At 37.0% G+C, this 27999-nt stretch overlaps 4 protein-coding genes and 1 long non-coding RNA gene across 13 annotated transcripts in view; 3 read left to right on the top strand and 2 right to left on the bottom strand.

Moving 5' to 3' along the window:
- Nucleotides 1–2663, bottom strand: part of LOC111459416 (protein SPA1-RELATED 2-like) — a 7260-nt gene extending 4597 nt beyond the window's left edge. For 2 of the 4 annotated variants that reach the window (XR_002713298.1, XM_023102313.1), the window contains exons 1-2: nucleotides 2334–2663; nucleotides 197–1716 (exon numbers count right to left, since the gene is read on the bottom strand). Coding sequence is in view for 3 of the 4 variants with exons in the window: in XM_023102313.1 (XP_022958081.1) it covers nucleotides 197–1675 (1479 nt within the window). In the remaining variant the exon portion in view is untranslated. Of the gene's footprint in view, nucleotides 1–196; nucleotides 1717–2315 lie in introns of all 4 variants that reach the window. The other 2 variants (XM_023102315.1, XM_023102314.1) reach the window with 2 other exon arrangements.
- Nucleotides 2664–4758: 2095 nt separating this feature from the next.
- Nucleotides 4759–8020, top strand: LOC111459643 (protein trichome birefringence-like 24). Of its 3 annotated transcripts, none has more exons than XM_023102647.1 (4): nucleotides 4759–4910; nucleotides 5382–5713; nucleotides 6044–6321; nucleotides 6746–7739. In XM_023102647.1, the coding sequence occupies exons 2-4, from the start codon at nucleotides 5404–5406 to the stop codon at nucleotides 7517–7519; spliced, it is 1362 nt and encodes a 453-aa protein (XP_022958415.1). In that variant the 5' UTR covers nucleotides 4759–4910; nucleotides 5382–5403; the 3' UTR covers nucleotides 7520–7739. The 3 variants fall into 3 exon arrangements, with proteins under 3 accessions (XP_022958415.1, XP_022958414.1, XP_022958416.1); XM_023102646.1 differs by having other exon boundaries at nucleotides 5084–5713; XM_023102648.1 differs by lacking the exon at nucleotides 4759–4910 and adding an exon at nucleotides 7759–8020 and having other exon boundaries at nucleotides 4977–5713; nucleotides 6746–7560.
- Nucleotides 8021–10042: 2022 nt separating this feature from the next.
- On the top strand, nucleotides 10043–15744 carry LOC111459825 (P-loop NTPase domain-containing protein LPA1 homolog 1-like). 2 transcript variants are annotated; one of them, XM_023102903.1, is made up of 8 exons: nucleotides 10043–10331; nucleotides 10513–10684; nucleotides 11780–12084; nucleotides 12988–13069; nucleotides 13246–13659; nucleotides 13744–14484; nucleotides 14747–14857; nucleotides 15128–15744. In XM_023102903.1, exons 2-8 carry the CDS (start codon nucleotides 10538–10540, stop codon nucleotides 15500–15502), a joined length of 2175 nt encoding a protein of 724 aa, XP_022958671.1. In that variant the 5' UTR covers nucleotides 10043–10331; nucleotides 10513–10537; the 3' UTR covers nucleotides 15503–15744. The 2 variants fall into 2 exon arrangements, with proteins under 2 accessions (XP_022958671.1, XP_022958672.1); XM_023102904.1 differs by lacking the exon at nucleotides 11780–12084.
- On the bottom strand, nucleotides 14778–16267 carry LOC111459826. Its single transcript, XR_002713339.1, has 3 exons — nucleotides 15767–16267; nucleotides 15001–15068; nucleotides 14778–14870 (listed from the first exon to the last, which is right to left on the bottom strand). It is a non-coding gene; the product is annotated as an uncharacterized LOC111459826 (long non-coding RNA).
- Nucleotides 16268–21714: 5447 nt separating this feature from the next.
- Nucleotides 21715–27998, top strand: LOC111459640 (SNF1-related protein kinase regulatory subunit beta-3-like). 3 transcript variants are annotated; one of them, XM_023102640.1, is made up of 5 exons: nucleotides 21733–21856; nucleotides 22061–22183; nucleotides 27134–27230; nucleotides 27311–27404; nucleotides 27482–27998. In XM_023102640.1, exons 4-5 carry the CDS (start codon nucleotides 27378–27380, stop codon nucleotides 27806–27808), a joined length of 354 nt encoding a protein of 117 aa, XP_022958408.1. In that variant the 5' UTR covers nucleotides 21733–21856; nucleotides 22061–22183; nucleotides 27134–27230; nucleotides 27311–27377; the 3' UTR covers nucleotides 27809–27998. The 3 variants fall into 3 exon arrangements, with proteins under 3 accessions (XP_022958406.1, XP_022958408.1, XP_022958407.1); XM_023102638.1 differs by lacking the exon at nucleotides 27134–27230 and having other exon boundaries at nucleotides 21715–21856; XM_023102639.1 differs by lacking the exons at nucleotides 21733–21856; nucleotides 27134–27230 and having other exon boundaries at nucleotides 21866–22183.
- Nucleotide 27999: the final 1 nt, after the last annotated feature.

Raw genomic sequence — 27999 nt, 5'->3', positions numbered from 1 at the left:
CCCCCCCCCCCCCCCCCTCAAATTTTTGCTTTAAAAAAAGAGAGAGAAAGATGGGTGGAGCATAATCGGCTAAACTTGACAGAAGGGCATTGATCAAATAGCGTATACAAAAATTAGAAGCATATTCAACATTTTATGAATGGATGAAAAGAGTCTCAACTTCTTCCTATCAATTAAACAAAAACTATCTTCTCACCTCAAAAAGAAGAACACCAAGTGAGAATATATTTGATTTAGCTGAGAAGCATCCTGCATTTAGTTCCTCTGGACTTGCATACCAATTCTCTTCCAATTTGTCACTTATTGGAGTCTGGGCTGAATCATATGCACAATGGCCAGCAGGCATGCTCCAAACCCCCCGTTCCGCAAAACGTTCATCATAATTTTCCAAATCATTCATATTGCAATCCCTTGTATTTGCAGTTTCAAGATTGACACAAGATTTTAAAGGAAAATGAGAGTGCCGGGCCATAAGACTTGTATTTTGGATATCTTTTTGCTTTTTTGGAGATACACCAAATGACAGAAAGTTCCCTTGTTCTAATGGCCTTTTCCGAGTCGGACGGCTATCTGAACATTGACTATCTATAACCATTAGACTTTCAGGCATTTTCCCTTGAATAAAAGATCCAAAGTACCTCACCTGATTTGTTGTCAATATCCTGAAAGAAGATGGTCGTAAGTCATGCAAGAAAACCCCTCGAGCATGAGCACGATCCACCAGTTCAACTATGTGCCTAAATATATACAAGCATTTAGTTTTATTTACTTTTTCGTGGGGAACTTTAAGCCATTCTCTTAGATTAATACCATCTAAAGCAGAACTCTGACGTTTACGCTCAGATTTCTTATACGTAGAGGGCATGACAGCTTTAGCATCATGCCGTAATGATGAGTCAGATGCCAATGTAATGCCCCCAGCATTCCTTGCATTCTTAGGGTTTCTATGTTCAACACTAAAGCCCTCCAGAGGAACAGCTCTTCGAATGATCCCCTTGCCTTTCAAGGTATTTTTAACAAAATATTCAGGAAACCCCGATTTTGATAGAATCTTGGTCCGAATGCTGCCAAGAGCATCACCACCCTTATTGTCAATAGCCTTCAATTCTTCCAATTCCTCTCCACAATCATTACGATTGGCTCCTCCAACAAAAGACTCCGGAAAAGATGAGTACCCACCATTCTCCAAGCCAGTGATTACTGCCTGACCAATATTCTTGTAAGAAGTATCGACAAATGAACTCCCACTTCCTGAACCACTTGCCAGCTGGTAAAGATGCTGCCACGGACTATGCCCAGAAAGCAGTCGTGCTCTATTGTTTGATGGACCAATAATTGCTAAATTGGAACCACTTTGATTTTTCACAGTTAGTTCTTCAACCATTACGCCAGCATCATCCATACAGTGAGGACTGCACTCTGGTTGATCAGATAATTTCACATTGTTCTTACACCTATTCAGATTCTTACCCTCTAAAATGTCAGTAAATTCATGAGGATAATCCTGTGAATAGCCACCGTCAATGGGCATAAGCATTTCTTGTGATTCAACCATGTTGATATTTTCAGGTTTCAGTGAATACTCGTTCTCTTGAGCATCTTGCCTAACCTTATTTTGGACATGCGCATCCTCTGTCACATACAATAGCGTCATTTCCTCACTCATTTCTTCCATTCTCGCCAGACTAACTTCATTCTTTCACGTACTTGATTTCCCTGCTAGCACGACACAACTCTCTAAGTCAAATATCACAAATAGAATGCCAAAACCTGAGAACCAATTTTTTCAGTTCCTGAAAACTTCAGAACAGCAATAATCCTCTTTAAGAAAAGAACGGTAGTTGGAAACTATAGACACAACTAACAGATTCAAGATACGGAAAATTTCTGAAACATAGGCCATTCAAAATCGTTGAGCAGCAGAAGCAGGAAACTCAAGGTTAAAGGTGCAGATGTCAAAGAAATGCAATTGATTCATTTATAAAATAGAACTAAAACGACTTCCCATTAACACTCAGAACAGAGAACAGAAAACCCAAAGCATCAGTTAAGAATGGGAATTAAACTATCCACTCCCAAGCTTAATCATTACGAACAGGAACTTCAAAACAAAAATGATCAATAAACAACCCAATTCAGTACAAGTAAAATCAAGTCCCCCAGAAAAACTGATTCAATAAAAGAGAGTAGAACAAGGATTGGAAATATATATTAAAAAAAAAATCCAATAGCGATTCATCTGGAGGATAAGAACAAAATTCAATTCAAATAAAGAAATTAACAATCCGAAACTCGGATATAGCCTCAATAATTACCTACCGATAAGAACTCACCTCCAACCTGCTCCCGAGCACGAATACTCAACAGAAAATCCGCAATATAAAAACTGCCACCTCCATCCACAAATCATCTTCACATTCCCAGCAGGGAAACAATATGAATTCCCCACCAGAAAGTTGAATTAACAAGCTACTTCAACAATTATCCGACGGAGCTGAGAACCAGACCAAAATAACAAAAATCCAGAGCCTAAACAAGTAATTGAGCAGAGCAAAAACCCTAGAAAGCACAGAGGAGGGAAAAAAAAAAACCCGGCAGAAATAGAAATAGAAATAGAAATAGAAATAGAGAGAGATACGTGTGACACAACAGCTGATACAAAGCCTAATGACAAAATATCTTTTTGCCTCGCTTGCTCATCCTCAACAAAATATAAAATAAATAAATAAATTCTTGTATTTTTGTTTTTTCATTTTCTTCCTTATAAATTTGTAATTAAATTTCCTCTCCTCTAAATATATATATATATATATGAAAAAAAGAAAAACATCCCACAAGGGATCAGGTTTGCCTCACGGGCAATTTTGTATGGATACAAATTTTTAATTAAAAATTAAAGTTATTGATTAACGAAACTATATGATATTATTTATTTGTTATCATAGTCTTTTGTTGTCGTAAATTATAATGAAATCAATTTCATTGTCACACTTCCCGAAGTATACTGAAAACTATAGGATAAGAAATAGTATTAAGATATGTAATATGAATAAATAAATAATCCAGCTTTGAGGTTTAGGAGATTTAAACGATAGGTGGTGGTGATGCCACGTCGATTAGACAGGGTAGGGCCCCGGAGACGTGGCCAACTCATCGAAGCGACGTAGATTTGAGAGGAGAAGTGAAGGGACACGTGGTAGTCATCCAATGGTTGGATCTCTGTGACTATACTTTTCTCTTCTTCTTTTTTTTGTATAAAATATAACAATATATGATATTAATTATTATTATATTAATATGGTTATTTCCTCCTCAGCTTGGTTTCTTTTTTAATGTTAGATTAAATAATATTTACTTTTCTTTTTCTTCTTTAAATGGTCTTAGTCATATAACTAGCTAATCAACAATGATAAATTAACATTTTTCACATTATTTATGGAAAGTTGCAATAATAATACCGAACTTCTTTTTAAGTTGAAATCAACCCATTAAATCGAGATAAAATTAAATTATGATTTTCTTTTACAAAAATAAATTTAATACAATTCAATCAATAAAAAAAATTGTGATATTTTAATATTTTGAATATGTGTAATAACTGAATTTATCTGTGTGTTCTCTTACTCGCTCAAGACAAATTTATAAAACAATGACACTGTTTAGAAAACTTCTATCCATTTCCACTCACAATAGCGGCATCGAACATGAATAAACCTCGAAACACTATCTAATTGGACCAGTCTAGGTCAAGCTCGATAGTACTCAAGACTATTGATCGAAGCGATGACACTATTAAGTCTAAATCTATGTATCCAATGGCAGTAATAACGTAGCATATGAGATATAAAATGATCTTGATTCGGGTGATATCGTTAACAACTGCTAGCAACCATCTAATCCATTCCTTGCCTTGTTTGGCTTATGGGCTTGAAGTGTACTGTTGCCACGTCTGGTGAAGTCGAACTACAACAATTGGAGCATTCTTCCCTCGCGTAAAGGGCGACTTTGGCATCGACTTTCTCTCATTAGGTAATTATCGAGGCGAAAGCAGGCTACCAGCACATGTGACTCGAGAAGAAAAGGTCTTAATTAGGGTGGATGAGCTTTACATCAAAGCCCTAACTTAGATCAATTCCCATACCTAAATTTAAAGTGCACGCCTGTAAGACCTTAGTCAAGATGCATAGGGAAAAGATAAAGAAGTATCGTTAATTTCTTTTGCTCGTTCCAAGTTTGAAGTACCATTTGTACAAATAAGAACCCCTTCTGTTACATGATTAGAGGCCAATGGGTCATTCCCTTGACTATAACGTGAGTTATTGTTTCCAAGACTTTCTTGGACCAGCACCCGAGACTAGTCATAATCTGGAAAAGTAAAGCTCCATTTAGTGATCATATTTCACGATCCATGAGTTTTCAGTTCACTGGAAACATTCTACATCGTAACCATGAAACCATTCATACTTGAATACCTTAATCTTATCTTAGCTCTCTTGTTTATGCTCGTAGAGATATTGACTGAAGAACATAGATATTGTATTGAAATGGAAGACACCCTCAAGTTGTTTTATCTTGAATTAAAAAGAAATTTAAAATAATTATAATTATTTCATCTTTAATATGCTCGGTCTTCATGGTCGAAATATTTAATCTAAAGATTTCTCCCTCTAACTCCATTGATTCATTGAGATCTTGGTAACCATGTATTTGTAAGATAAAGAACAAAAAAAAAAAAATCAATTATTTAGAGGAAGAAAAAGAAAAAGAAAATAATTTTCACGAATTTTCGTGATGAAGCGAAGGCACCGACTCCCAGAAAAAGTCCTCACCATTCCCCGCAGAGATTTGTACCTTTTCGCCATATCAAAATAGGGCCAATTTGGAAGATAAGACGTCTGAAACTGGCGGAGGTATTTATTTCAAGTGGGTCGGAATCATAATTTTCATTAGCTGTAATTTGTAGCTTTACCTCCAACCTCCATATTTTAATCGTGTTAATGTGCCATTTTGATGATCTTATGATTTGATTACTCTAACCCAAAATTATTAGCGAATTAATATATTGATTTCTTTTTCCTTTCAGCTTGTTTGTGCAACTGGGTAGCTCCTCTTTTATTCGTATCATCTCTCTCAATCATTAATGGCTCAATTAGTTTCTGTTTCGCCTTCACTTTCTTCTGCACTAGGTTGAATTAGAACGACCTAAGTTTCTCTATCTCGGTTTTTTTGGCTTCACCCTTTTGTTACAACGACAAAATTTGGTGCGGGGAGCTTGGATCTAGATGCGTTTTAATGGAATCGCCCTGATTTAGAGTATTGGGTTTTGGATTTTAGCTTCGGCTTGATACGGTTTTGAACTGGGCATTGCGATTTTGTTACAGGGACAAAGTGGGGAAGAGGAAGATGAAGTTCAATTGGAAGCTGCCGTTTCCTTTTAAACGCAATCATGTATTGATTTTGAAGCTCGTTCTTCCTATTCTCTTACTGGGTATTGCTTTTCGATTCCTCTTTGCTAGTTCCGGTGACATTCCGGCGGTTTTAGAAACCCCTTTAACAGAGAGAACGGCGCCGCCGACGATTTTGGAAAGCCCTTTAACTGAGCAGAATGACGTTCCTGAGATTTTGGAAACTCCTTTGTCTAAGAAGACTGAGGATTTGCAGGCGACGATGCCACTGGAATCTCCGGAGGTTGAAGATCAGACACCACGTGATGGTAATGAACTGATGCTCTCTTTTGTGCTATTGTTCTTATTCTTTCCAAATCACCCTCTCAAAATGCTTGGATTAGGATCGAAAATTCATAACTATTTGCTCTTCTTGAATTGTAGTGTTAATCAAAATATGGGGTTTCTCTTTTTCTGTGTGGTGCTGAAGTTTTACTACCGTAGTGTTCTTTAAATTTGATACTCAATGTGGGATTACTCTGTTGCTAAGCAATGACTTGCTTCTCTACTTATTTCTTGTTCATAATCTGTATAGAACTGTACTGTGCATTCTTAGATAACGAAGTATTAAACTCTTGGTTGAATTGATCTTGGAGCAGGGAAGTGTAATCTTTTTGTTGGGGAGTGGATCCCAAATCCATCAGGTCCTGTGTACAATAACGAGAGCTGCCCCCATATTGAAGCTCATCAAAATTGTATGAAGAATGGGCGGCCAGATACAGAATACCTATACTGGAGATGGAAGCCACGGGATTGCGAACTATCGAAGTTTGATCCACAACGATTTCTTGAGGCGATGAGGGATAAAAAATGGGCGTTGATCGGAGATTCTATATCTCGGAACCATGTTCAATCATTGCTGTGCATGCTTTCAACGGTATGTAATCATATGCCAATACTAAATTGAAAGTAGGGAGGGTTATCTGTTGATTGGACTTGACTGTCGACTTTATGCTTACCTTGTATTCCATAGATACGTTCTTGTTATACCATCCCTTCATAGAACAAAGCCAATCTCAGAAAATCATTCAAGCCTTTTCAATGTATAGCTCCATGACTTGATATCATATTTTGGTGAGTTCTTTAAGGATCACGTGTGGGCGTTCTTGTCACTGGACAAACTATACTTGTGTGGGTGTTGGTTTCTTGTAGCTGTGTTGAGTCTTTTAGTGCTGGTAGCTCCTTTTCTTTTGGGCTTGTTGGTCTAGACATCCTTGTGTTGAATTTTAGTCGTTTCTTGTAGCTGTTTGATAAAGAATGGATTCTGCATCTTAATCAGCTGGCTGTATACTCATTCTCAGGTGGAAGTAGCAGTTCATATCTACCATGATGAAGGATACAAGTCTAGAAAATGGAGGTTTCCATCATACAACTTCACTGTTTCAGTTATTTGGTCACCTTTTCTTGCAGAAGCTGCTATATTTGAAGATTATAATGGTGTATCAACATCTGAAGTTGAGCTGCATCTCGACAAACTCGATAAGAAATGGATCGACGAGTTCCACGAACAAGACTACATGATAATTTCTAGTGGGAAATGGTTTGTGAAATCTGCACTATACTATGAGAATAACAAAGTGCTGGGCTGCCATTCTTGCCCAAAAAGGAATTGTACAGAGTTAGGTATTGATTTCGCGTATCGCAGATCACTCCGGTCTGCATTAAACTTTATTGTAGCATCCAAGCATAAAGGTATGATATTTATGAGAACATCAACCCCTGATCACTTCGAAAACGGGGAGTGGTCTAGCGGAGGAACGTGCGAGCAAAGGGCACCTATAAAAGAAGGCGAGATTGGACTGAAAGAACTGACCAAGATTCTGCGACACGTCGAATTGGAAGAGTTCAAGAAAGCAGAAGTAAAAGCGTCACAAAATGGGATGAATCTTAAGCTTCTTGACCTCACCCAGCTTTCATTGTTGAGGCCTGATGGGCATCCAGGCTCATACAGAGAGTTCCAACCATTTGCACATGACAAAAATGCAAAGGTGCAGAAAGATTGCTTGCATTGGTGCCTACCCGGACCGATTGATGCTTGGAACGACGTGATCATGGAGATGATGTTTAACGAATAATAAACTTCACCGCGTCGAGCATGAGATTTTGCTACAAAAAGGTACGCTCTTGAATTTCTCTTATTGTAGGTAATGCCATCGAGGGCATCTTCTGCAGATTGTTGGTTGTTCATCTCTATCTGTATTAAAACACAGCCATTTGGATGAGTTGATTGATTAGTTACACATTTCTTGTCCTAGCTTGAGAATTAAAATGGACTGAGATTCATTGTTGCTTCTACTTCTTATGATTGAATCAGGCAAGCAGATCTTTGTAACTATAGTTCGAATGTTCCGTTCGAGTTCATCGATCGTAGGATCGATTTTGTTCTGTGATCCTATCATAGAACATTGAGAATCTTTTTGCAGAATTTAGACTCCAGTCAACAAACACAAAAGAATCTTGAATGTGATAACTTTGTTCTTTGCAAATCAAAAAAGCCTTCGATTCTTGATTGTGAAGGGAAAGAATGAAGATTGTGAAGTGGGTTCCTTTTCTTTAATTGAACCACAGATTATTCAGCTTTTTTGATCGTTTGTGGAGACAAGAAGTATAATTAAAGTTTGAACAAGGTCTTTATATGTTCCTAAGCCTTTTTCTCCCTTCAAAAAGAGCCCTATTTCCTCTCTTCCGATTTACGTAACACGGTAGAACCTCGCTCGGGTGGCCTCCTTTTCGACCTTCGGATGAGGGGTACCCAATCAAGGCTGCCATCCTCACCCTCGTGGCTCGAAGAGAGTCTAGAGTCGGGTATACGCAGGTTTGATAAGCTAAGAAAAATAACTCAATGAAGCAAAGTAGGAGTCAAACTAGTACACCTCTTCGGCTGGTGAATGTAGTATAGTACGAGATAACGATGAATTTTGTGAAAGATCACAGGATAGTAGCACTTGGGAAAATTGGGTTGGAGAGGGGATTTGTGTGCTTCACGGTCATGGGGACAGTGAAATTGGGCTGTTTATCAACTCACATAAAGGGCCCAATTTGAAATTTTGCTACAATAACATTTTTTTAAAAATTAATCAATTAATTTTTATTTTTATTAATTAAAATTTTTAGTATCTTTTAAAATAATTTTTTAAATTTAAAGTGAATTTATCTGTAATGTTATATCCATCCAAAAATAATATTTAAGAATGAAGTAAATGTCTTTGGTATTATAGAAATGTTTATCTGAAATTTCATATAAATAAAGCACTTTGACAATTTTACTACGTTATTTAATTTTAATTTAATCTTTATTCATGTACCTTAAATTTTAATTTTTTTTAGTTTATTTTGTAATAAATCTTAATAATTATTCTCAAATAATTTTAATAAAATTATATACACTTTCAATTATAAATATTTAGTCCAAAATGGAGTAAATTATGTTCAGCAAGATACATTTAGAGATCTTATATATAAATTAATTAAAACAATAAAATGCCTTAAATTTTAATTTAATTTTCATTTCTTACAAATAATATTATTATTTTTTTTTAAGATTTTGAGTTTGTTTACCCATTAATGTTAATAACAATTCCCAAATAAATGATTTTAATAAAATTATACATAAATCAGCAACTAATCAAATTGAAGAATTAATTATATACGTTGTAACTAAAAAAATCAAATAATATGTATTGTGGAGTAAATGAAAATGTTATTACCATAAATTGTAAAATAGTAAAAAAAGTTTCTTAATTTGGAGTAAAAATTATTTTCTTTTTAATCCATAAAGTTTTAAAAACATATGGCTTATTTTTTTAAGGATTATATCAAAGTCCATATCAAAAACACACGTGACAATTATTGTCAAAGTACAGAATATATATCATTGTAATATCGTTAATGATGCGTTAGATGTCAATCAATTATATGCCGAATCGCATAATAAGTTCTAATCAACGAATAATGATTTTTCTTTACAAAATTTAAACGTTTTAATTTTTTATTTTATTTTATTGAGTTTGGAGTAAACAATTTGGATTTTTTAAAATTATTTTATATAGGATTGGAAGATTAATATATATCATACCAAAAATAGAAAGTTGAATTTGTAATAGGGAAGAAAGTATGCTTATTTTGACTGTGTTGGTTTAATTTATTTATATTCCCAGATCAATGAAATAAATGTCCCATGCTCAAACAAAACGATAAAAAGGAATAAAAACTGGAGAATCTTATTCTTTAACATTAAAAAAATTATAATTTTGTTTCAATTTTTTAATTAAAAAATCTATTTATTTTAGGTTACTCAAATAAGAAATAAGAAATAAGAAATAAGAACGTTACTACAATAAAAAGAAATAAAAAAAAAAATTAATTTCTTTGTTTTTTTTGAAAGCGAATTTTCATCATGTTTAAATTAAATGTTTTGGCGTTATGTACACAGGAGGAGGAGTCGGGGACGACGTTATCGTTGAAGCGAAGTTGTTGGATTTTCTATATTCCAATATTACCCCGGGTTTTGGTTCGGAATTACGTGTATACCGGAGCCTTTGATTTTCCTTTTATAATCTCCGGTTGTTTTGTTTGTAAGTGTCTGGGAGTGAGGGGATTGGGAATAGGGTTGCAAAACCAAAGGAAATGGGGGGTATTAAATGGTAATTAGAATTAGGAGGCGAATTGGGTAATTTCAGTTGGAAGTCGCCCTCCAAAAAGGACTCGTGGAGGCTGGGTCTGTGCGCTGCGTGGAAGACAGGTGACACGGCAATGACCGCAACAATGAATAGAGCTTCTCCTTCTTGTTTATGGAGGATCTTCAACTTCAACCCTCGCCTCAATCCTACTTCTTCTTCCTTTTGATTTCGAACACACTTCTGAGATCTGTTTGATTATCGATTTCAGGTTCACGATCCACATTGCATCTGTTCTTCATTCTCTATCGTTCTTGTTCGTGTTTTGATTTGAATTGTGTTTTTCGTGGTGTATTCCGCCCGTTGTAGGACAATGCTCAATGTCGTGGTTGTCTGTTCATCTTTTGAATTATTGGTTTTTTGTTTTGAGTTGTTGGTTGGTTGATGTGTAGATAATTGGCTTGGCTTCTTACGTACATGGCGGACGTCGCTAAGGTGTTGTATGTTGTGATTTTGGATCATGAAGAACAAGAAAAGGAGGAGAAGGAGTCGTTCCGGTATACTCGCCCCGTTTTGCAAAGCACTCTGCAGCTTATGGGTTGCAAAGCACGACATGCTTTCAAGGTGCTTCATCTTTAACGCCTTTTTTTCTCTACATCTTCTCAATTTAAGATTGTTTGTGTTATATTGCCGACTGGTTTTCGTTTTCCTTCGCCATTGCGTTCTTTCTTGGTAGAGCGGAGGCGTATGGTCAAATATTTCCGTATCTGAATTCTAGTTGTGGATGTTGGATCTGCATCTACCTTGAGCTCTCTCTTTTTTTTGGTTTGATATTGTGACATGCATATCTATTTCCTTCTTTTTGCTTTTATTATTTTTCTCAAAATCTGCGAGAGCAACCAGTTTCGATTGGCTATGAATTTCTTTTTGTCTCATGCATTTCTATCTGGTGAAGTAGTCAATTTTGCGTTATATTTGTAGAATTTTATGAAGTATAGATTTCCGCTATCTTGTTCTTCTTCAATTATGTTTATTTCTCTCTGTCTTTCCTTTGTCCCTTGAGCTTCTTGTCCTTTTGTATGCTTTAATTGTGAATTACCGTTTCTATTTCGTACTCAATTGCTGCTGCTGGGTTTTGAACTTCACATACCGGTCTTTTTCAATGTCTTGACCATTCTCAAAAATGGTCTATTTTCGATCTCCTATTCCAATTCTCTCTTGCATGTACAAGTGCATTGTCATTATGTGGCGTACAAGTTTATGCTTTTTAGTTTGGGAGCTTGGATGTTTACCATTATGCATAGATGAACCTGAGTAATTATCTGGCGTTCTGAGTTGTTTTAATCTCATCCATCCTCTTCTATCAACGCCATTTGTCTACTCCAAATAAACTGATGGATATTTTAACATTTTTTGAACTGATGAGTGTGATGGAGAACATACAATGCATTGTATACAATTTTATGTGGTCGACTTTCCAGCTTCATCCAAGATTTACAAATTCGAGAGAGATGTTTGTGAGTTGGGAGCTGCAAGTTATCATAATTTTTACTCCTACTTTCATGAAATTCTCGGTGAAAAAATAATAGTTGAAATTAACGAGTACTTCTGTTATTGGTAACACATCAAACAATGAATTCGATTCATTATTTAAATTTTAATTCCAAGCATTGTAAACTCCAGATTGATATATTTTTTTTCCTGTGATTACGTGATTAGATAAGCCAAAGGGCTTTTGAGTTGATGCGGAAAGGTCATGGTGTGCTTCCTGAAGGGTCTGGGACAAGATTTTCTGAAAAAGAATGTGTTAATAATTGGGATGTGCGTTTTGCTGAAACTGAGGTTTGGAAACCTCTGAAATCATGTAAAGATGGTGAAAATAAAAACATTCCGTTTGAGCTATATAAAAGGCGCACAACTCTGATTGTAAGAAGAGCAAACTTCTTAGATGTTGTATGCAAAGCATTGGCAGAATACAAGTATGTGAGTCCCAACCAGAGGGCTGACTTGCTTTTAGCGTGCAGGTAAACTCATAAATGATATGAGTCTTCGAATAGAGTCCCCATTATGTTTAACTGTTTTTCTTATTTGTTTTAAACCTACTTTTGGTTTTTTCCACAACTTTGTACTTCCGTGGTTTAGTCATGTGCAGTTTAACTTCAAGTCGCCTTTTACAAGGATGAGTTTTGGGATAATCTTCATGCCAGAAAGTTTTTATGTTGATCTGAGTATTGTTAGATTTACACCTAGTCTATCTGATGCAAGTAGTCGGTGTATTTGACACTTGAAATATTTAAAGTACTTTATCTTATGCAATATTTTTCACCTTGGTATCTATAATACCACTTCAAATGGTTGCTTCAAAATGTATTCTAAGGATGCCATCTTAGTTAAAAGAACTGTTCACGACCTTATATTGTATTAATAGGTCATTTATCCTGTCCTGCTTGTTTTGTGCTCCACTAGGTTCTAAATGAACCCCAGTAACTAGTACAGCTGGTCTATCTTGTGGGAGGTTTGAGGAGAGAAATTTATGGGAATTTGAGGGAGAGAAAGCAGTATTTTCTACCTTTGAAAAGAGACTGCTGGTGCTGTTTGTAATCTTGTAGAATTCTCGGTTCCTTATTCAGTCTCCATACTAAAAATATCTGGGTTTTCTCTGATCTGAATCAAGATAGGAACACTTGTGACAATTCATAGGTTTCATGGAGTAAATTCTGTGTCTTTTGTTATTGCTTGGGAAATGGGTAGTCTTGCTAATTCATTATATTTGTTTCTGTTTAGGTTTATTATTGCTTATTTTCTTTGGATCTTTGAATAAGATTTGGGGCTGCCTGCAAGTTTGTTAAGCACTATTATTATTTTTTTCTCTGTGATGCTTGTATAGCTGATTTGTATTTCTTCGTAACAATAATTTCTTGTCACAGAATCCGAGAAAGGAAGGAATCTGTAACTGTACTACTATGTGGTACTAGTGGCTGCGGCAAATCTACTTTGTCTGCCCTGCTGGTATGTCCTTGCAGCCACCTTAATCTTTAGTGACAAAAGTGTGTTGAATTATTCAGAGGCTTTTACAGTTGTTTTTGCCAACAGTTAACTGCAATGAATAACGTAGAGTTGTAATTGAAGGTATATTTTGGTTAAGAATGTTTTAACTTGGGTATACTGCATTTTTTCTCTGACAGGGTAGCAGGTTAGGCATTACGACAGTAATATCAACCGACTCAATTCGGCACATGATGAGGAGTTTTGTAGATGAGAAACAAAATCCTCTGCTCTGGGCTTCAACTTATCATGCTGGGGAGTATTTGGATCCAGTAGCTGTTGCTGAGGCTAAGGCGAAAAGAAAAGCAAAAAAGTTGGCAGGAAATACTTCATATCTGAAGGATGAAGTACTGGAGAGTTCATCCATTGGAAGACTTGATGGCCAACCATCAGACCGTTGCACTGAGCTCATCAGTCAAAAGCAGATGGCTGTTGAAGGATACAAGGCACAGAGTGAGATGGTGATCGACAGTCTTGATAGGCTGATTACTGCATGGGAAGAGCGGAAAGAATCAGTTGTTGTTGAGGGTGTTCACTTAAGCCTAAACTTTGTGGTGTGTAATCTAAGTAGTCTTTTCTTCCCTATCCATGTAGATTTTATATTCTTCTTGACATTTATTTTGATGCTGCTTTTGCAGATGGGGCTTATGAAGAAGCATCCATCAATTGTACCATTCATGATTTACATCACCAATGAAGACAAACACTTGGAAAGATTTGCAGTGAGAGCAAAATATATGACACTTGACCCAGCTAAGAACAAATATGTGAAGTATATACGTAATATTAGGACAATTCAAGAATATTTATGCAAGAGGGCTGATAAGCATCTTATCCCTAAAATAAACAATACCAATGTTGACAAGAGTGTAGCTGCTATCCATGCAACAGTATTTAGCTGCCTTCGCAGGCGTGAATCTGGTGAACAGCTATATGATCCTGTGCGGAATACTGTTCCTGTTATTGACGAGGAATACAGGAACCAATGTGCTGCCAACTCATTGAGCTCCAAGTGCATGTTCCAACTCATCCAGAGGAAAGGTTCCTCTAGGAATCTGATGGCTATGGTTAATACTGATGGATCTGTGGCTAAGGCTTGGCCTGTTGATACAATTGGTGATACAAATGGGAAGCGTTTATTAGACCCGAGGGCTGAGAATGGAGTGGGGATTCCAATGTATGGTCCATTGCAGATTGATAAGGCTGAACCTGTTAATCTTCAATTTGGTTTCTATGGCATCAGTGCTTGGCCCACTGATGCTGGTGGGACTAGCCGTGCAGGGAGTGTTGATGAATCCAGGGCGGATGGGACTGATACTAGTAAATACCTTTCTTCTTGCTGCAGCTCTCCAAGGTTTTCCGATGGACCTTCCAAGGAGGTAGTTTTGGAAATGATTTTAATTTTCTGAAAAACTCGTTAGGTAATTTTTTATTTTGTTTAGAAGTGCATTTCCTCTCAATTATTTTTCTTCCCGACGCACAGTACACAGTAGTTGTGGAAATTTAAAAGCTAACATTCAAGCCGTATATGTGCTCTGTATATTTCCTTTAATTTTATTTTCTTCCCATCATATCTCTTTGGTGGTAGTCGGTAGAATGCCAATTTCTGCTTAGATTTGATGGTCCGTTATTCCCTTTCAGCTTAAGGAAGATATCTCAGTGCATGGGAGTGATGAAGAGGCCGATGATCCTCAAGAGCTTGGCAGCGATGAAGACTTTAGTGAAGATGGTGACATTGAGATTCATGAGGAGGTATTGTCTAGTTCTGCGTACAAGAAATATTGTTAAATATGGTTCAAAGCAGTCCTCTGCACTGATTTGAGTTATCCAAGGGGACTGTTCTTGCTTCATGAGTATTCAATATAATCTGTTTAACAATGTCATGCACTTTATACCTTGTTTTGGCACCGGTTCGTATTTATCACTGTTGGTTAGTATTCTGCTTCATATTTCAGAAGAATTCCTGCAAGGATCAGTATGGATTACTGAAAGATCTGAGTATTTTATTCTTTTGGCCCACAGGAAGGCTCTGTTGATGAAGAGTCGACAAAATCAGATGAAGAATATGATGATCTGGCAATGCTGGACATGAATGATGGTTCCTGGTCGGGTGGTGATGACAATGAGTATATGGAAAAGGCTGGATCTGTTTCTAAGGGGCAAATGAGTGCTCGGGCAGTTGATAAGTATCGCCAGAACCTAGACCACTTCCTGCGCTCTAAAAGTGAGTCATCTAAGTCACTCTGCTTATATTCTTCTCATATGAAGGAGAAAGAAAGGAATGTACGAACTTCTGGTTCTTTGAAAATGAAAAAACGTTCCCTTAGCATTCCAGCCGTGAGAAAGCAAGGTTCAGCCATCGATGGTCCCATACTATCTGGAGCTCCTCAGGTGTAGCTCAAGAATTTTGCATAGCTTTTAGTTTTTTGTTTCTTTATTGTTCTCTCGATGATCTCGTCTTTACTGGAATTAGCTTAAGACTATGCGGGTATAAACACACCGCACCCCTGGGTTAAAAAAATGTACAGAGTGGTGCTCCTTGTAATGGACTTGCTTCGTGTTGTAGCGTTCCTTTTGAGTATGTATACATATATCCAGATCTATATTAGGTACAAATGACTATACTGCTTAAAACAAAAGGCTAATGTATATAGAAGTTACCTGGGGTGCCATTGACCTCCTCAGGACCTGTAGCTTGGTGCTTGTGGCTGCTGAGTCGTTGTATAACAACTGAGGAAGTAGTGGTTAAAACCCAGATGAGTGCTCAAGAGCCAGGGAGTCCCAGCTTTTAGGATATCCGGGAACAGCCATCTTTCTGGCGAGAGAATTTTGGTACGACGTCCTTGCTCTGGCATCTTTTGATTCTAATTCCATTTCACATTGACATCACATTCTGGGTATCTATTATTTTTCACGTTGTTTCTTGTTCTCACCACTTGGCATTTAACTTAATCGGGTCCTGTAGTCCCACATCTTTCTCATATGTCACAACCATACAGGCAGAGGGGGTGGTCCATCTTATCTACTGAATTAAATTGCATGTTTCCACATCGGGATTAACAGTTTTGTAGGATTCGTTGGAACATAATACTTTTTTATTAGCCCAGTTGCTGCTAAATAATCTCATTTGATGCATGAATTTTCTGTTTAGTTTCGAGCCAAGCAGTAATTTTGAGAATGAAACAAGGTAATACAATGAAAAAAGGGGAGCTCTAATTCGAATTTTGCTACAAGCCAACCCCATATCTCCTTCCTTGTAGAGACCATCGGTAAGTAGTCAGTATCTATTAGAATTTGGGGCACTACTTCTCTCTGTCATTTTGTCGAACGATAAACATGCACTTCGGATCGTCCCTACCTCAGATAATTAGATGATACAAATGGGGTTCCACCGTCAAGCACTCACCATGCATCTTTCATCACTCATTTCTCAGCCTTACCCATCAAAAGCAATATCAGATCCAAACTCCTCAAAATTCCATCGCTTGGTACAACAATAACCATCACGTAGAATGTAACAATGTTAAATGCATCTGATCAAATCGTTTAAGAGCTAGTAATGGACAGTACAGGCCTTCTCATCGATCTTAATCCCATGGGGGTGGAGTCGAATGGCGCCGGAGCTAAGATTGTTGAAATGATTACCAACAGTGGTTTCGAGGAGGGATTGGATTGACGATTGGCTTCGACTGCTTTTGAGGGTTTTGAGGTGGTTTTGAACTGACGTTGTGGATGTTTCAGATTTTTGGTTCAGAATCGAGGGAAAGCCAACTATAAAACTCCTTTGGCTTCTTCCACCTTTAGCGGCCAATCGCCAAGAAGTAGAACAAAATTATAAAGAAAATTTATTTATACCTCCAATAACTTTCTTCACAGGATGATCTCTGCTATGAAACTCCTTCCACACTATCGGCCTAACTTTGAGGTAAAGTTCCATAGTATTTGTTAGCGGTGGGCTTGGTCAGTTACAAATAATATAGGAGTCAGACTGTGTGAGCTAGTCGGAGGGTTAAATCCTCTCCTTAGTATATGCATTTTAAAACCTTGAGAGAAAGCTCGTAAGTAAAAGCCCAAAAAAAAATAATATCCGCTAGTGGTGGGCTTAAGCGGTTACAAATGATATCAGAAGCAATTATCAAGTGATGTGCCAACAAGGACGTTTGCTCCCCTAAGAGAGATGGATTATGAGATCCTTGATTGGTTGGAGAGAAGATTATGAGATCCCATATTTGTTGGAGAGAGAATGAAACATTCCTGGTAAATGTATGAAAAACTTTAAACCATTTTAGAACGGTGAGTAGAAGCCCAAAAACACAATATCAACTAGCGGTAGGCTTGGACTGTTACACGTAGCTTCTCCCACAAGATTTTCCTGACTATCTTTAAGTTGAATCCCTTATTCACGCTATAATTTGTGTTTATAAATACATATCGTTAAAATACTTATAAATTCCAATGACATAAAATGATGCTAACATAGTAAATGAAATGTAGATCATAGTAAATGAAATGTAGATCCACTTGAATATTGTGTTTTTGGTGGAGTTTTGACCTTCCTCTTGTATAGATAACTATAGTAAGGTCATGATGGTAGGCTAACTTTTGCTTGCTACCTCTTGTGTAACTTGTCAATCATGCATAATAGCTTATCTTGTACAAGATAAGATGTGACGGGACGATACAAAGTGCAGTGATAGTGAGTACCGGATACAACTTTGCATCGATCGTGTTCGATATATCAAACTCAACAAGAGCACTGTAGATATAAAATCCGCCTTCCTTAGACCCCATGCCTGATTATGCCTCTCATACTTGCATTTGGGATAAACAACTTCGAATTCATCATACAAATACAAATTCTCACTTATAGATCAAATTTACTCTAGTTAAACGACTAAAACATGTTTGCCTAATTACTAATATACCCTTTGCATAGCTCAATTTTTGTTTGGAAAACTCAACATAATGACTAACAAACAATAAATAAAATGAATGGTAAATGTGTAAAGAGATGAGATGACGTCCATTTGTTTCATTTAGGTTATGAAAAAATGTGAAGGGTGGAATGCTGAGGTGGAGGTGGGTCCCTCCCTTCCCTTGCGTGTCTGCCACATGTGTATCAATCATTCTCACATGGGCCCCACCTTTGTACTATTTTTAGCCCCCACTGTCATCCTCTTCCTCCGCCACATTTTCAAAATTTTCTTTTAATTTCGTATTTATATTTATATCTCAACACAAGACTCGCAACCCTAAATATGACGTGTACTCTTGATTTTTCTGGTTTCATGGATGATTTAAATATTTTCCATAATTTTTTTAAATTTTAAAAATTAAAAAAAGGGTATCCAACACACCGTCATCCATTTGAGTTTGTCAACTTCAATACCTAGCATCAAACTATATATATATATATATATATATATATAAAATAAAATAACGCTCGTAAACGTATAGTATTATAATTTTGATTATAGAGACGAAATGTCAAGAAGAGAAGACATTGTGTTGTTCATTCAAATTACAATAACATTCATAACATATCTACTTTAATATGCTATTTTTCACTTTAATGTTCTCGTGATTTTGCTTTGGGCATTTCAAAAATTTTCTTACAAACGAAGATAGTATTCTCTACTTATAAACTCATGATCTTCCATTACTAAATTAACGAATAGAAGACTCACTCCCAATAATCCTGAGCGATCACTGTCACTGTCAGTGAGAGAGGCGGGCGAGTGGGCATTCCTGAAGCATCACTGTCAGTGTTTACAGATACAAAAGGCAGAAGAAGGGGTCCTAATTACAGGCATGTCTCGTGCCAATTGGTCCACCAACAAACACAACAAGAGTGATGGATTATGAACGCTAAACCTCAACGTCCACTGACTGACACACAGATATACTCTTTCGGATCATTTCTTGTTTCTCTACTTTTCAACTCAACTCCCCCAACCGCATCTCAAGCTATAACGGTTGAATTAATGAATACATCCCTTACGAGAGCTTATACTCAAAACAGACAATATCATAAGCAACTACATACCCCGTTACAGTAAAAAAAAATAAAAACCTCCATTTGGGACATGTTTTTGTGGGGTTGTTGGAGCTTCATCTCTTGAGAATCTGTTGGCTGCTACTCAAAACGAGACAAAAACAAGAAAAAAGAAAGAAGTTGGCTGAGCAGTCAGATCTGGAATCTGAAGACTAAGAACAACGACAATAAGCTGATTAAAGAGAATTAAAAGAAAACCCAGAAGATATTATGAACTAAAGAGGAAGAAAAAAGCATGAACTGTGAGATGGAACATGAAATATATGCATATCATATTCAAAGTGGTTTATTGCAGATGCAGCATCATCAAGATTCTCAATTGCAAAGAAATGTGGAGAATTTCATTTGAATGTGAATCTTGATAATGCTACACCAGCAACCAACGACTGTCATTCACGAACAAACACAAACACAAAACGAAAGAGAAGAAGAAGGGAGGAAGGTTGAAGAGAAGGAGAGGGGTTTGGGTATGTATATAATGGCAATTGATTATTGGTCACTTGTCAATGCTTCACACACCTGGAGCATTTTTATTGGTCCTTCTCTTGCTTCGCTGTATACTACTGTCATTATACCACAAACCCTAATCTATTTTTCTTTATTTATTTTTATTTTTAATTTCCAAGTTTTCCTCGTATCATCACCGTCTTCATCACGTGGGATTGGCTTACACTAATTCTTTTTAGAATCCAAATTAAACTAATCATAATGCTCCTAAGCTTATCTCTTCATTTTTTTTTCAACTATTTTCTTCTTTTTTCAGAATTTAATGACCATTGTTTTTCAATTTTTTTTTTCAAACATTAAATTTTTTATTTTTTAGTTGATGATATAAGGAAGATAAAATATATATATATATATATATATATATATATATATTATTATTTTGAAACATTAAAAAGCAGTAATTCAATCTTCTTCTTGGCTTAGAAATCACATTTAGGGTTATAGAAATAACATTTTTCAAAAAAAAAAAAAAATCAAAATTACTTTTAAATATACTAATTTTTTTAAAAGTTAAAAGATAAAAAGTTGAATCAGTAATATTTTACCCAATTAAACTATAAATAATCTTTGAAATATATGATTTTCGTTCCCTCGTTTTTAATTAGGTCAAAGGAAGCTAGTTTTCCTTCTATATTTTTATTTGGTCTATTATAGTTTGTGTTTGGCTTTTTTTTTTAATCGTTTGACCTTTGATTTCTCGGAGTTATTCATACGATCCAATTTCACTCATGCACAAAGCCTTTAAACATGACTTTCACTTATTTTTTAAAAAATCAAACCAAAATTTATAAATAATTTTTTAAAAACAGGTTTTGTTTTGAAATTTAGTTAAAATATAAAACAAATGTAAGGGAAAATAGGGTATAAACTAAAATACCTTTTCTATATTTGGCATATTGCCATTTATGATGCACATGCATGTGAAATTTTTAATAATTCTTATTATAAAAAGATAGAATACAATTCAAAATGATTAAATTGCCAACAAATATTTAAAAAAAAAAATTGTATTCAACCTTTTGCCTTCGTAACTTAAGCATGCTAATAAATGTGGTTTAAATGTAAAGTATATTTATAAATGAATTTATAATATAGTTTTGGGTAATATTAATACAATAAAATTTAGGGTAGAAAATAATGATGGAATAAATAAAAGGGAAGGAAGACTGACAGATTCCTCTGCACCACAACGCCTCCACCCGAACCGCCGGGTCCATGTCCGTACATGTGATGTGCCCACTTCAACGCCGCTTTCCCATTTTCCTCGCTCTTTTATTTATTAATTTATTATTTTTCTTTTTATTTAATAACAAGATTATTCTCTGATTTAAGTTTTTTTTTTTTTTTTTTTTAACTTACCAATTTAAAATTCTCAAATGATTAAACTATATATTAAAAAAAGATATTTGAATTATATGGATAAAAAATGTACTTAAAAAAAGCGTGACGTTTTTGTAATAATGGAGTATAAAGTAGGGGACCTTCATGGTACGTTGATCCCGAAACTAAGAAAGTGATTTTTTCGATAGATAATTAAATATTTTATTGTAAAATAATATGAAGGAAGCATAATGTGCATGAGTATAAAACTATACAACATTAAATTGTATATAATTGTCACATGAGTACCGCATCTAATGCAACGGTCAACTGGATATATTAATAATTTAAAAATAAAAGAAAACATTGCGAGAATGGCTGAATGATGAGCCTAAGTCCAAAGCCCAAAGCCCAAAGATAGGAGGAGGCCATGGGCTGATGTTATGCGTGAAGGATGGGCCAAGCCCAAAAGCTTCCATTCCATTTTTAAGGATGGGCCTAAGCCCAGAACCCAAAGCCCAAAGCCCAAAGATAGGAGGAGGCCTGGGCTGATGTTATGCATAAAGGATGGGCCAAGCCCAAAATCATCAATTCCATCTTCAAAGGATGGGCCTAAGCCCAGAGCCCAAAGCCCAAAGATAGGATAAGGTAATGGGCTGAAGGATGGGCCAAGCCCAAAAGATTAAATTCCATTTTAAGAGAGAGATGAATATATTGGGGAAGAGCATACGCGTGCTCCAAATAAGGAGTTGGTTCGGATTCCCTTTCGTGGATTCGTTTAGGGAGGCAGTCTCTGTGTTGGTCCCCTTTGCCTTCTTCTTCTTCTTCTTCTTCTTCTTCTTCATTTCTTCATTGCCTCTCCTTTTCCTGTATGTATCTCTCTTTTAACCTTCCTTCTCTCTCTTCTCCAGGGGTTTTTTCTATTTCAGCTTCTTCAATTTTCCCTGCCTCAACTTTCTCTGTTGCTTCTTCAAATTTTAGATTCTTCTGTCCTAATTTTCCCGAGTTCAAATTGCCCAATGTTGTTCTTATTTGACTGAATCATTTGATGGATTGCTTATAATTTGTTGCAGGTAAGTTTGAGCTTTGCGAATTCGATTATTGTTCCATTGTCTTCTCGTTTCTGGGTTTCGGTCTGGGCTTTCTCTGGAGCTTTTTGGTGGATAGTTGAAGGGTCAAAATCTGTAATCATCCAGGTTAATCTCCTTCTTGAGCTGCAATCTTTGATTTTCTTTTCAATTTTACTTAGTAGTACAGTAGCGCCTATGAGGTTCTGTTTTTTGGCTTACCCTTTTTGTTTCTTCTTCTCTTTTGGGGTTCTGGACGTCTGCAGCCGATGCTCATTTGATGTTATGTATATGCTTACTCTTATGATGTGTTTTTCTCTGTCATAAATTGATTTTTGTCTTAAGGGTCACAATCTGATTCTGTTTATTTCTATTGCATTATCTTGGTAATCTGTACCGTTGAATTGGAAGCTGGATACAGCCAAACTGTGGCATTGAGCGGGCCTGTAATTATTGGAAGTACAGGAAGGAACAATGCTCTTGATACTCTTTATATATATATAAGTACTACTTGACCCAATAGCACGCACGCCTATCATTGATCAAAGCAATTGAACTTAACTATGTCTTTTTTAATGTCTGTCTGCTTAAAAAACGCTACTGTTGGATGTTATATTGAAGTATTCGACAACTTGGTTCTCCAATGTTTGTTTTGTTTGTATTGTAGCTCTATTTCTAGTGGTATAGAAGAACACTAAATCCTTAGTTATTCAAATCTTAAGGGAATGCCCTGTCCTTCTCCTACGATGCACATCTATGAGTAACTTGCCATAGTGCCGTCCCCAATCCCAAGGAAAGGGAGAAACGTGAAACAACACCGACCCTTCACCGTCGTAGACTAGCAAAGGCTACGAGACATCTGCTCTCCGTAAGAAACAAAAGCCTTTAATTGCTCTTAGAAACAAATTGCCATCCCAAAACAACATGTACCATGTAAGATCCCACATCGGTTGGGGAGGAGAACAAACCATTTTTTATAAGAATGTAGAAACTTCTCCCTAGTAGACGCGTTCTAAAAACTTTGAGAGGAACGCTGAAAGGGAAAACCCAGAGAGGACAATATCTACTGGCGGTGGGCTTGGGCCATTACAAACCATATCCTTTGAAGACAATCTTTGCTATTGGTCAATAGTGTCCATCCTCATGTGAGAGCCACGCCAGGGGAAAGTTGTGACCTTTGGACTCTCACCTTCCAAAGCGAGTAGAACAGCGAGGGAGTGTAGGGTGAGATTCACACAAAAGAGAAGGAATACAGGTAAAATCTTAAGAAGGATTAGCAGTCCAACAACAAATTCCTACGCTCGGGCCACGAGAGTGATTGTTATTTAGTGATTAAAGGAGAATCGTTACAAAGCACTCTGGAAGAAGATCTCTGAAGGCATCAAGATTAACATCGTCCCGTTATTCCCAAATTCCATTCTGTCGATTTTCTATTGAACTTGAAACTAGAGAATGTTGAACACAACTCACTGTGGGAAACACTCGCTCTCTTTATTAAGACCAATCGAGAAGAGAATACAAGACACTCTGTAGAATACTTCTGCTTTTTATTGTTTTTTTAGATTTCTTGGATGAATAACCTAGGTAGGGTGGGGTATTTATACTGAACCTAAACCATCTATATTTAACCAATCTAAATCTAGACCTAACAAATCTAAATCTTTCTCCTAAAATATTTAGATCTCTTTCTCCTAAAATCTCTACTAAAATAAATATACTGGGCTCGTACAATTATTGGGCTTGACTCTATTGGGCTAGTACAATTATTGGGCTTGACTCTATTGAGCTAGTGATGATATTTCAACACTCCCCCTCAGCACTAGTCCTCATTCGCTGCATCATGTTGAGCTGACAGTGAAAGCTCTCACGTTTGCCAATATTCAGCCCTTTTGTAAACAAGTCTGCTACTTGGTCATCTGTCTTGATCTGCTGCATCTCGATTTCTTCCTTTAGGACCTTCTCTCTAATGAAATGGTAGTGCACCTCCACAAGCTTTGTTCTAGCACGAAACACCGGATTTTCTGCTAGGCGAATCGCAGATTGGTTGTCGCAATGAAGTGGTATTGGATACTCAATTTTCTGGTGCCAATCTTCCATCAAAAGTTTTAACCATGTATTTTCCTGAGCTGCTCTATACTCTGCTTCTGTAGTTGATAATGATACTGTTGGTTGTCTCTTGCTACACCAAGAAATTGTTCCCGAACCAAACTTGAACACATACCCAGTGGTTGGCCTCCAAGTATCATGGTCTCCTGCATAGTCAGCATCACTATATCCAGCTAGCTTCCAGTCTTTGCTTCTTTTGTATAAACGATCGTAATTGATTGTACCTTTGACATATCTCAAGGTTCGTCGAGACGCATCCAAATGAGCCTTCTTCGGATTTTGCATATATTGATCAATGACACCAACTTTATTTTCGAATTTCTTCGATTGGTTCATGTAGAACTCTCTGTTTAACTCTCCATGCAAGAAAGCATTATTCATATCCATCTGCCATAATTTCCAATCTTTATTTACCGTAAGTACTGGAGGAACTTGTACGATAATGATCTTTGCCATTGGACTAAACGTTTCATCATAGTCTAGTCCATATTCTTTAGAGAACCCTGAATCTATAGTCTGAGCTTTGTATCTCACGATTGATCCATCCGGGGTACACATTATTTCGTAAGCCCACTTGCAAGAGATGAGTTTGGTATCTCTTGGTCTTGGCACTAATTCCCAAGTCTGATTTTGTTCCAGGGCTATAGTTTCTTCCTCCATCGCTTTCTGCCAAGCTGAGTTTTGTGATGCTTCTTCATATGTCTCCGGCTCATTAACTTCGTCTTCTACTGCGTTGGCACACTCTGGATTTGCCTTTAGGATTATTTCTGAATGTCTGAGTTGTTGAGGTGTCATTTCATTTTCACTAGGCTCGCTTGGTTGAGTCACTTCTTGCTCACCAACACTAGTGTCACTTGAATCTTCAGGCATATCAGCACTTAAGCAAATGTGCACAATTTGCTCCACCGTCTTTTGTGGAAGAATCTCTTCAGTTTGCTCCCCTATGTTCTGGAGAAGAATTTCTTCAATTTGCTCCCCCATGTCCAGAAGAATGTCTTCAGTTTGCTCCCCCATGTCCTGGAGAAGAATGTCTTCAGTTTGCTCCCTCGTGTTCTGTAGAAGAATTTCTTCAATTTGCTCAAGGTGAGGTAATACTTCCTTCTCTAAGGGCCACCCATCTTCCATTGCACCACTTTGATCGTCAATCATGTGGTTTAAGCATCTGGAATCAATAATCCAGTCATCCTCATAATCGATATGCTCTTCCATCATTGCCATGAGTGCTAGCTCGTCTTCTACTGTTGGACATAGCACCTCTGCATCCCATTCATCCTCTATCTTCTTTTTGGATATTGCCACATTGCTTTCAACCGACTTTTTCCTGGACCAACAATCTCTAGACATGTGGCCCTTTTTCCTGCAATTATAGCAAATACCTTCAAATCTCTTTCCTTGGAAACTCTTGTTGTCGTTCTTCTCAGCTCTCTCAGGTTGTGCAGTTCCTTGGTGGCTTCTTCTTTTGTCACCATTGTATCCACGTTTGGTAGACGGCCTATTATTGCTCCGACTTTCACTCGTGTAGAGTGCTTCTTCTTCACCCTTCAATGTGAAGCCTCCCATTTGTTTAGCCATGGCTTCTTGGCTGGCTAACAAATTTTCGAACTCTACCAGTGTTGGTTGAGTGGGCCATCCTTGTACAGCAGCAATGAAGCTTCGATATTCCGGTCGCAATCCGTGGATTATAATCCTCTTCATTCGAGATTCTACAATGGCGGACTTTGGGTCTAGTTCAGTAATCTCCCGACAGATCGATTTGACCTTGTGGAAGTACTGAGCAATCGTCATATCACGTTGTGAAATTGACAACAACTCATTCTCCAGAAGTTGTAGCCTCGTATCGTTCTTCTTTGAGAACAACATCACGAACGTGTCCCATGCTTCTTTCGGTGTCTTGTCATCCCAAATATGTTCTAACATCTCTTCTCCGATGGTGGTCTTCAAGGCAAACATTGCTTTGCCTGCTTTGATTCTCCATTTGCGCAAGGCGTCGTTAGAATCCTCCTCTGGCGGCGTAGTTTCACACCCACCAACGATCTCCCAAAGATCTTGTCCTTGTAAATAGGACATCATGCATGTTGCCCACGTGTTGTAGTTGTTGTTGTTGAGTTTCTTGATTCCTCCAACGATTTGGAAATCACCCATCGTGTTGGTCATACCTCAGTAATACCAAACAAGTTCTTTTGACACAAGACTTGCAGAGTCACAGACTTCTCACGACACAAAAGAAACTCACTCACCACTAAACTCAAGAAATCGTTTCTGATGTGGAAGATCAGACAGAGCTGCAACCACAGAGCATACTAAGGATTCCAAGAGATCAGATAACCTACACTAACCTCGCTCTGATACCAAATGTTGAACACAACTCACTGTGGGAAACACTCGCTCTCTTTATTAAGACCAATCGAGAAGAGAATACAAGACACTCTGTAGAATACTTCTGCTTTTTATTGTTTTTTTAGATTTCTTGGATGAATAACCTAGGTAGGGTGGGGTATTTATACTGAACCTAAACCATCTATATTTAACCAATCTAAATCTAGACCTAACAAATCTAAATCTTTCTCCTAAAATATTTAGATCTCTTTCTCCTAAAATCTCTACTAAAATAAATATACTGGGCTCGTACAATTATTGGGCTTGACTCTATTGGGCTAGTACAATTATTGGGCTTGACTCTATTGAGCTAGTGATGATATTTCAACAGAGAATATGATTTGACTCAACATTTGCTAATCTGGAAACTCGTGGAACGTTTAAGAGATTTTTCCACTGTATAATCTTGGACCTAAAGTTTAAAGTTTGATCGACATACCTGATGGAACACGCAAAAGAAGCAATAATGGGATTTCTCAATAGTTTCGTCGGTGTCTCAGTAAGTTCCCATTGGCTGCGTCGAGCATGACCGTGCTGCATGACTTCATATTTGAATGTAACTTGTCTTGACCTCTAACCGGAGCCCATCCTCTTCAGGTTTCTGATTAGTCGCGTTAGGAGAATGAAATGTCATATTGGTTAACATTCATTGCAGGCTTATATCTGTCCAACTATATCCTTGATTGATTTGAAGGTAGTTAGACCAGAACTTCAAGATCGTACAGTATTATACGAAGTTTTATGTAAATACTCACTGAATCGTGTTCTTTTCAGGTTTCCAGTTTATAATTTTCTACAATTGATGAGTTTCTTCTGTTAGCTTGGAAGTTTTCACTTCAACATGAACAACCCTTTCCCTGAAGATAGCGTAAGCTGCTAATCCTAGTTGTGTTCATCTTCTAATTACACCAAATGGGGTTTTTAAAACATGAATCCTTTCTACAGGATCAGACCACCGTAGTGGGTTTTGAAGTTCCAAAATCACCCGATTCAACCTATAACAATGTATACCTTGGAAGCGAAGACGACGCACGCGATCCACCACCCGTCCCGCCTCATTTGCAGCACACCTTACTCAGCCACCCAGCGAGCCGAGATGCTGGTGGAACTCTTCCTTTGCCACAGAATGTGGTTCTCAACCATCTTTTTATCGAAAACCGGGAGACTCCACGCTCCGTTGTGGCTCTTGGATTCACTCATCGTTTTCATTCAAAATATGTCACGGTTGTGCTTTACAAACCGGTTCATAGAAGAGGAAGTAGCGTGCCTTAGTTATGCATATACATCGAAATCATTCAATAGAACTAGTCCATCGGTACAAATTGTTTATGAAGTTAGAGCAGAAGCATTTAACTTCTTCACCAAGTAAATGATTGTTGATGGGTAGATATTGTTCTTGCATTTTTTGAACTGTTAAAAGATGCAAATACTTCTTATCTTCTTAGCTCGTAGTTTAGACTTTT

This window comes from Cucurbita moschata, unplaced genomic scaffold (genome assembly GCF_002738365.1).
Source record: "Cucurbita moschata cultivar Rifu unplaced genomic scaffold, Cmos_1.0 Cmo_Scf00022, whole genome shotgun sequence".
NCBI classification, from domain to species: domain Eukaryota; kingdom Viridiplantae; phylum Streptophyta; class Magnoliopsida; order Cucurbitales; family Cucurbitaceae; genus Cucurbita; species Cucurbita moschata.
This window is presented reverse-complemented; position numbering and strand designations above follow the sequence as displayed.

Excerpts from the sequence above, each read along its gene's own strand:
- LOC111459643 (XM_023102648.1), top strand. The coding sequence starts at position 5,404 with ATGAAGTTCAATTGGAAGCTGCCGTTTCCTTTTAAACGCAATCATGTA. Across the intron at positions 5,714-6,043 it reads AGATCAGACACCACGTGATG|GGAAGTGTAATCTTTTTGTT; the intron begins GTAATGAACTGA and ends ATCTTGGAGCAG. Across the intron at positions 6,322-6,745 it reads TGCTGTGCATGCTTTCAACG|GTGGAAGTAGCAGTTCATAT; the intron begins GTATGTAATCAT and ends ACTCATTCTCAG.
- LOC111459825 (XM_023102903.1), top strand. The coding sequence starts at position 10,538 with ATGGCGGACGTCGCTAAGGTGTTGTATGTTGTGATTTTGGATCATGAA. Across the intron at positions 10,685-11,779 it reads AAGCACGACATGCTTTCAAG|ATAAGCCAAAGGGCTTTTGA; the intron begins GTGCTTCATCTT and ends TTACGTGATTAG. Across the intron at positions 12,085-12,987 it reads GACTTGCTTTTAGCGTGCAG|AATCCGAGAAAGGAAGGAAT; the intron begins GTAAACTCATAA and ends TTCTTGTCACAG.
- LOC111459640 (XM_023102638.1), top strand. The coding sequence starts at position 27,378 with ATGAACAACCCTTTCCCTGAAGATAGC. Across the intron at positions 27,405-27,481 it reads ACCCTTTCCCTGAAGATAGC|GATCAGACCACCGTAGTGGG; the intron begins GTAAGCTGCTAA and ends TCCTTTCTACAG.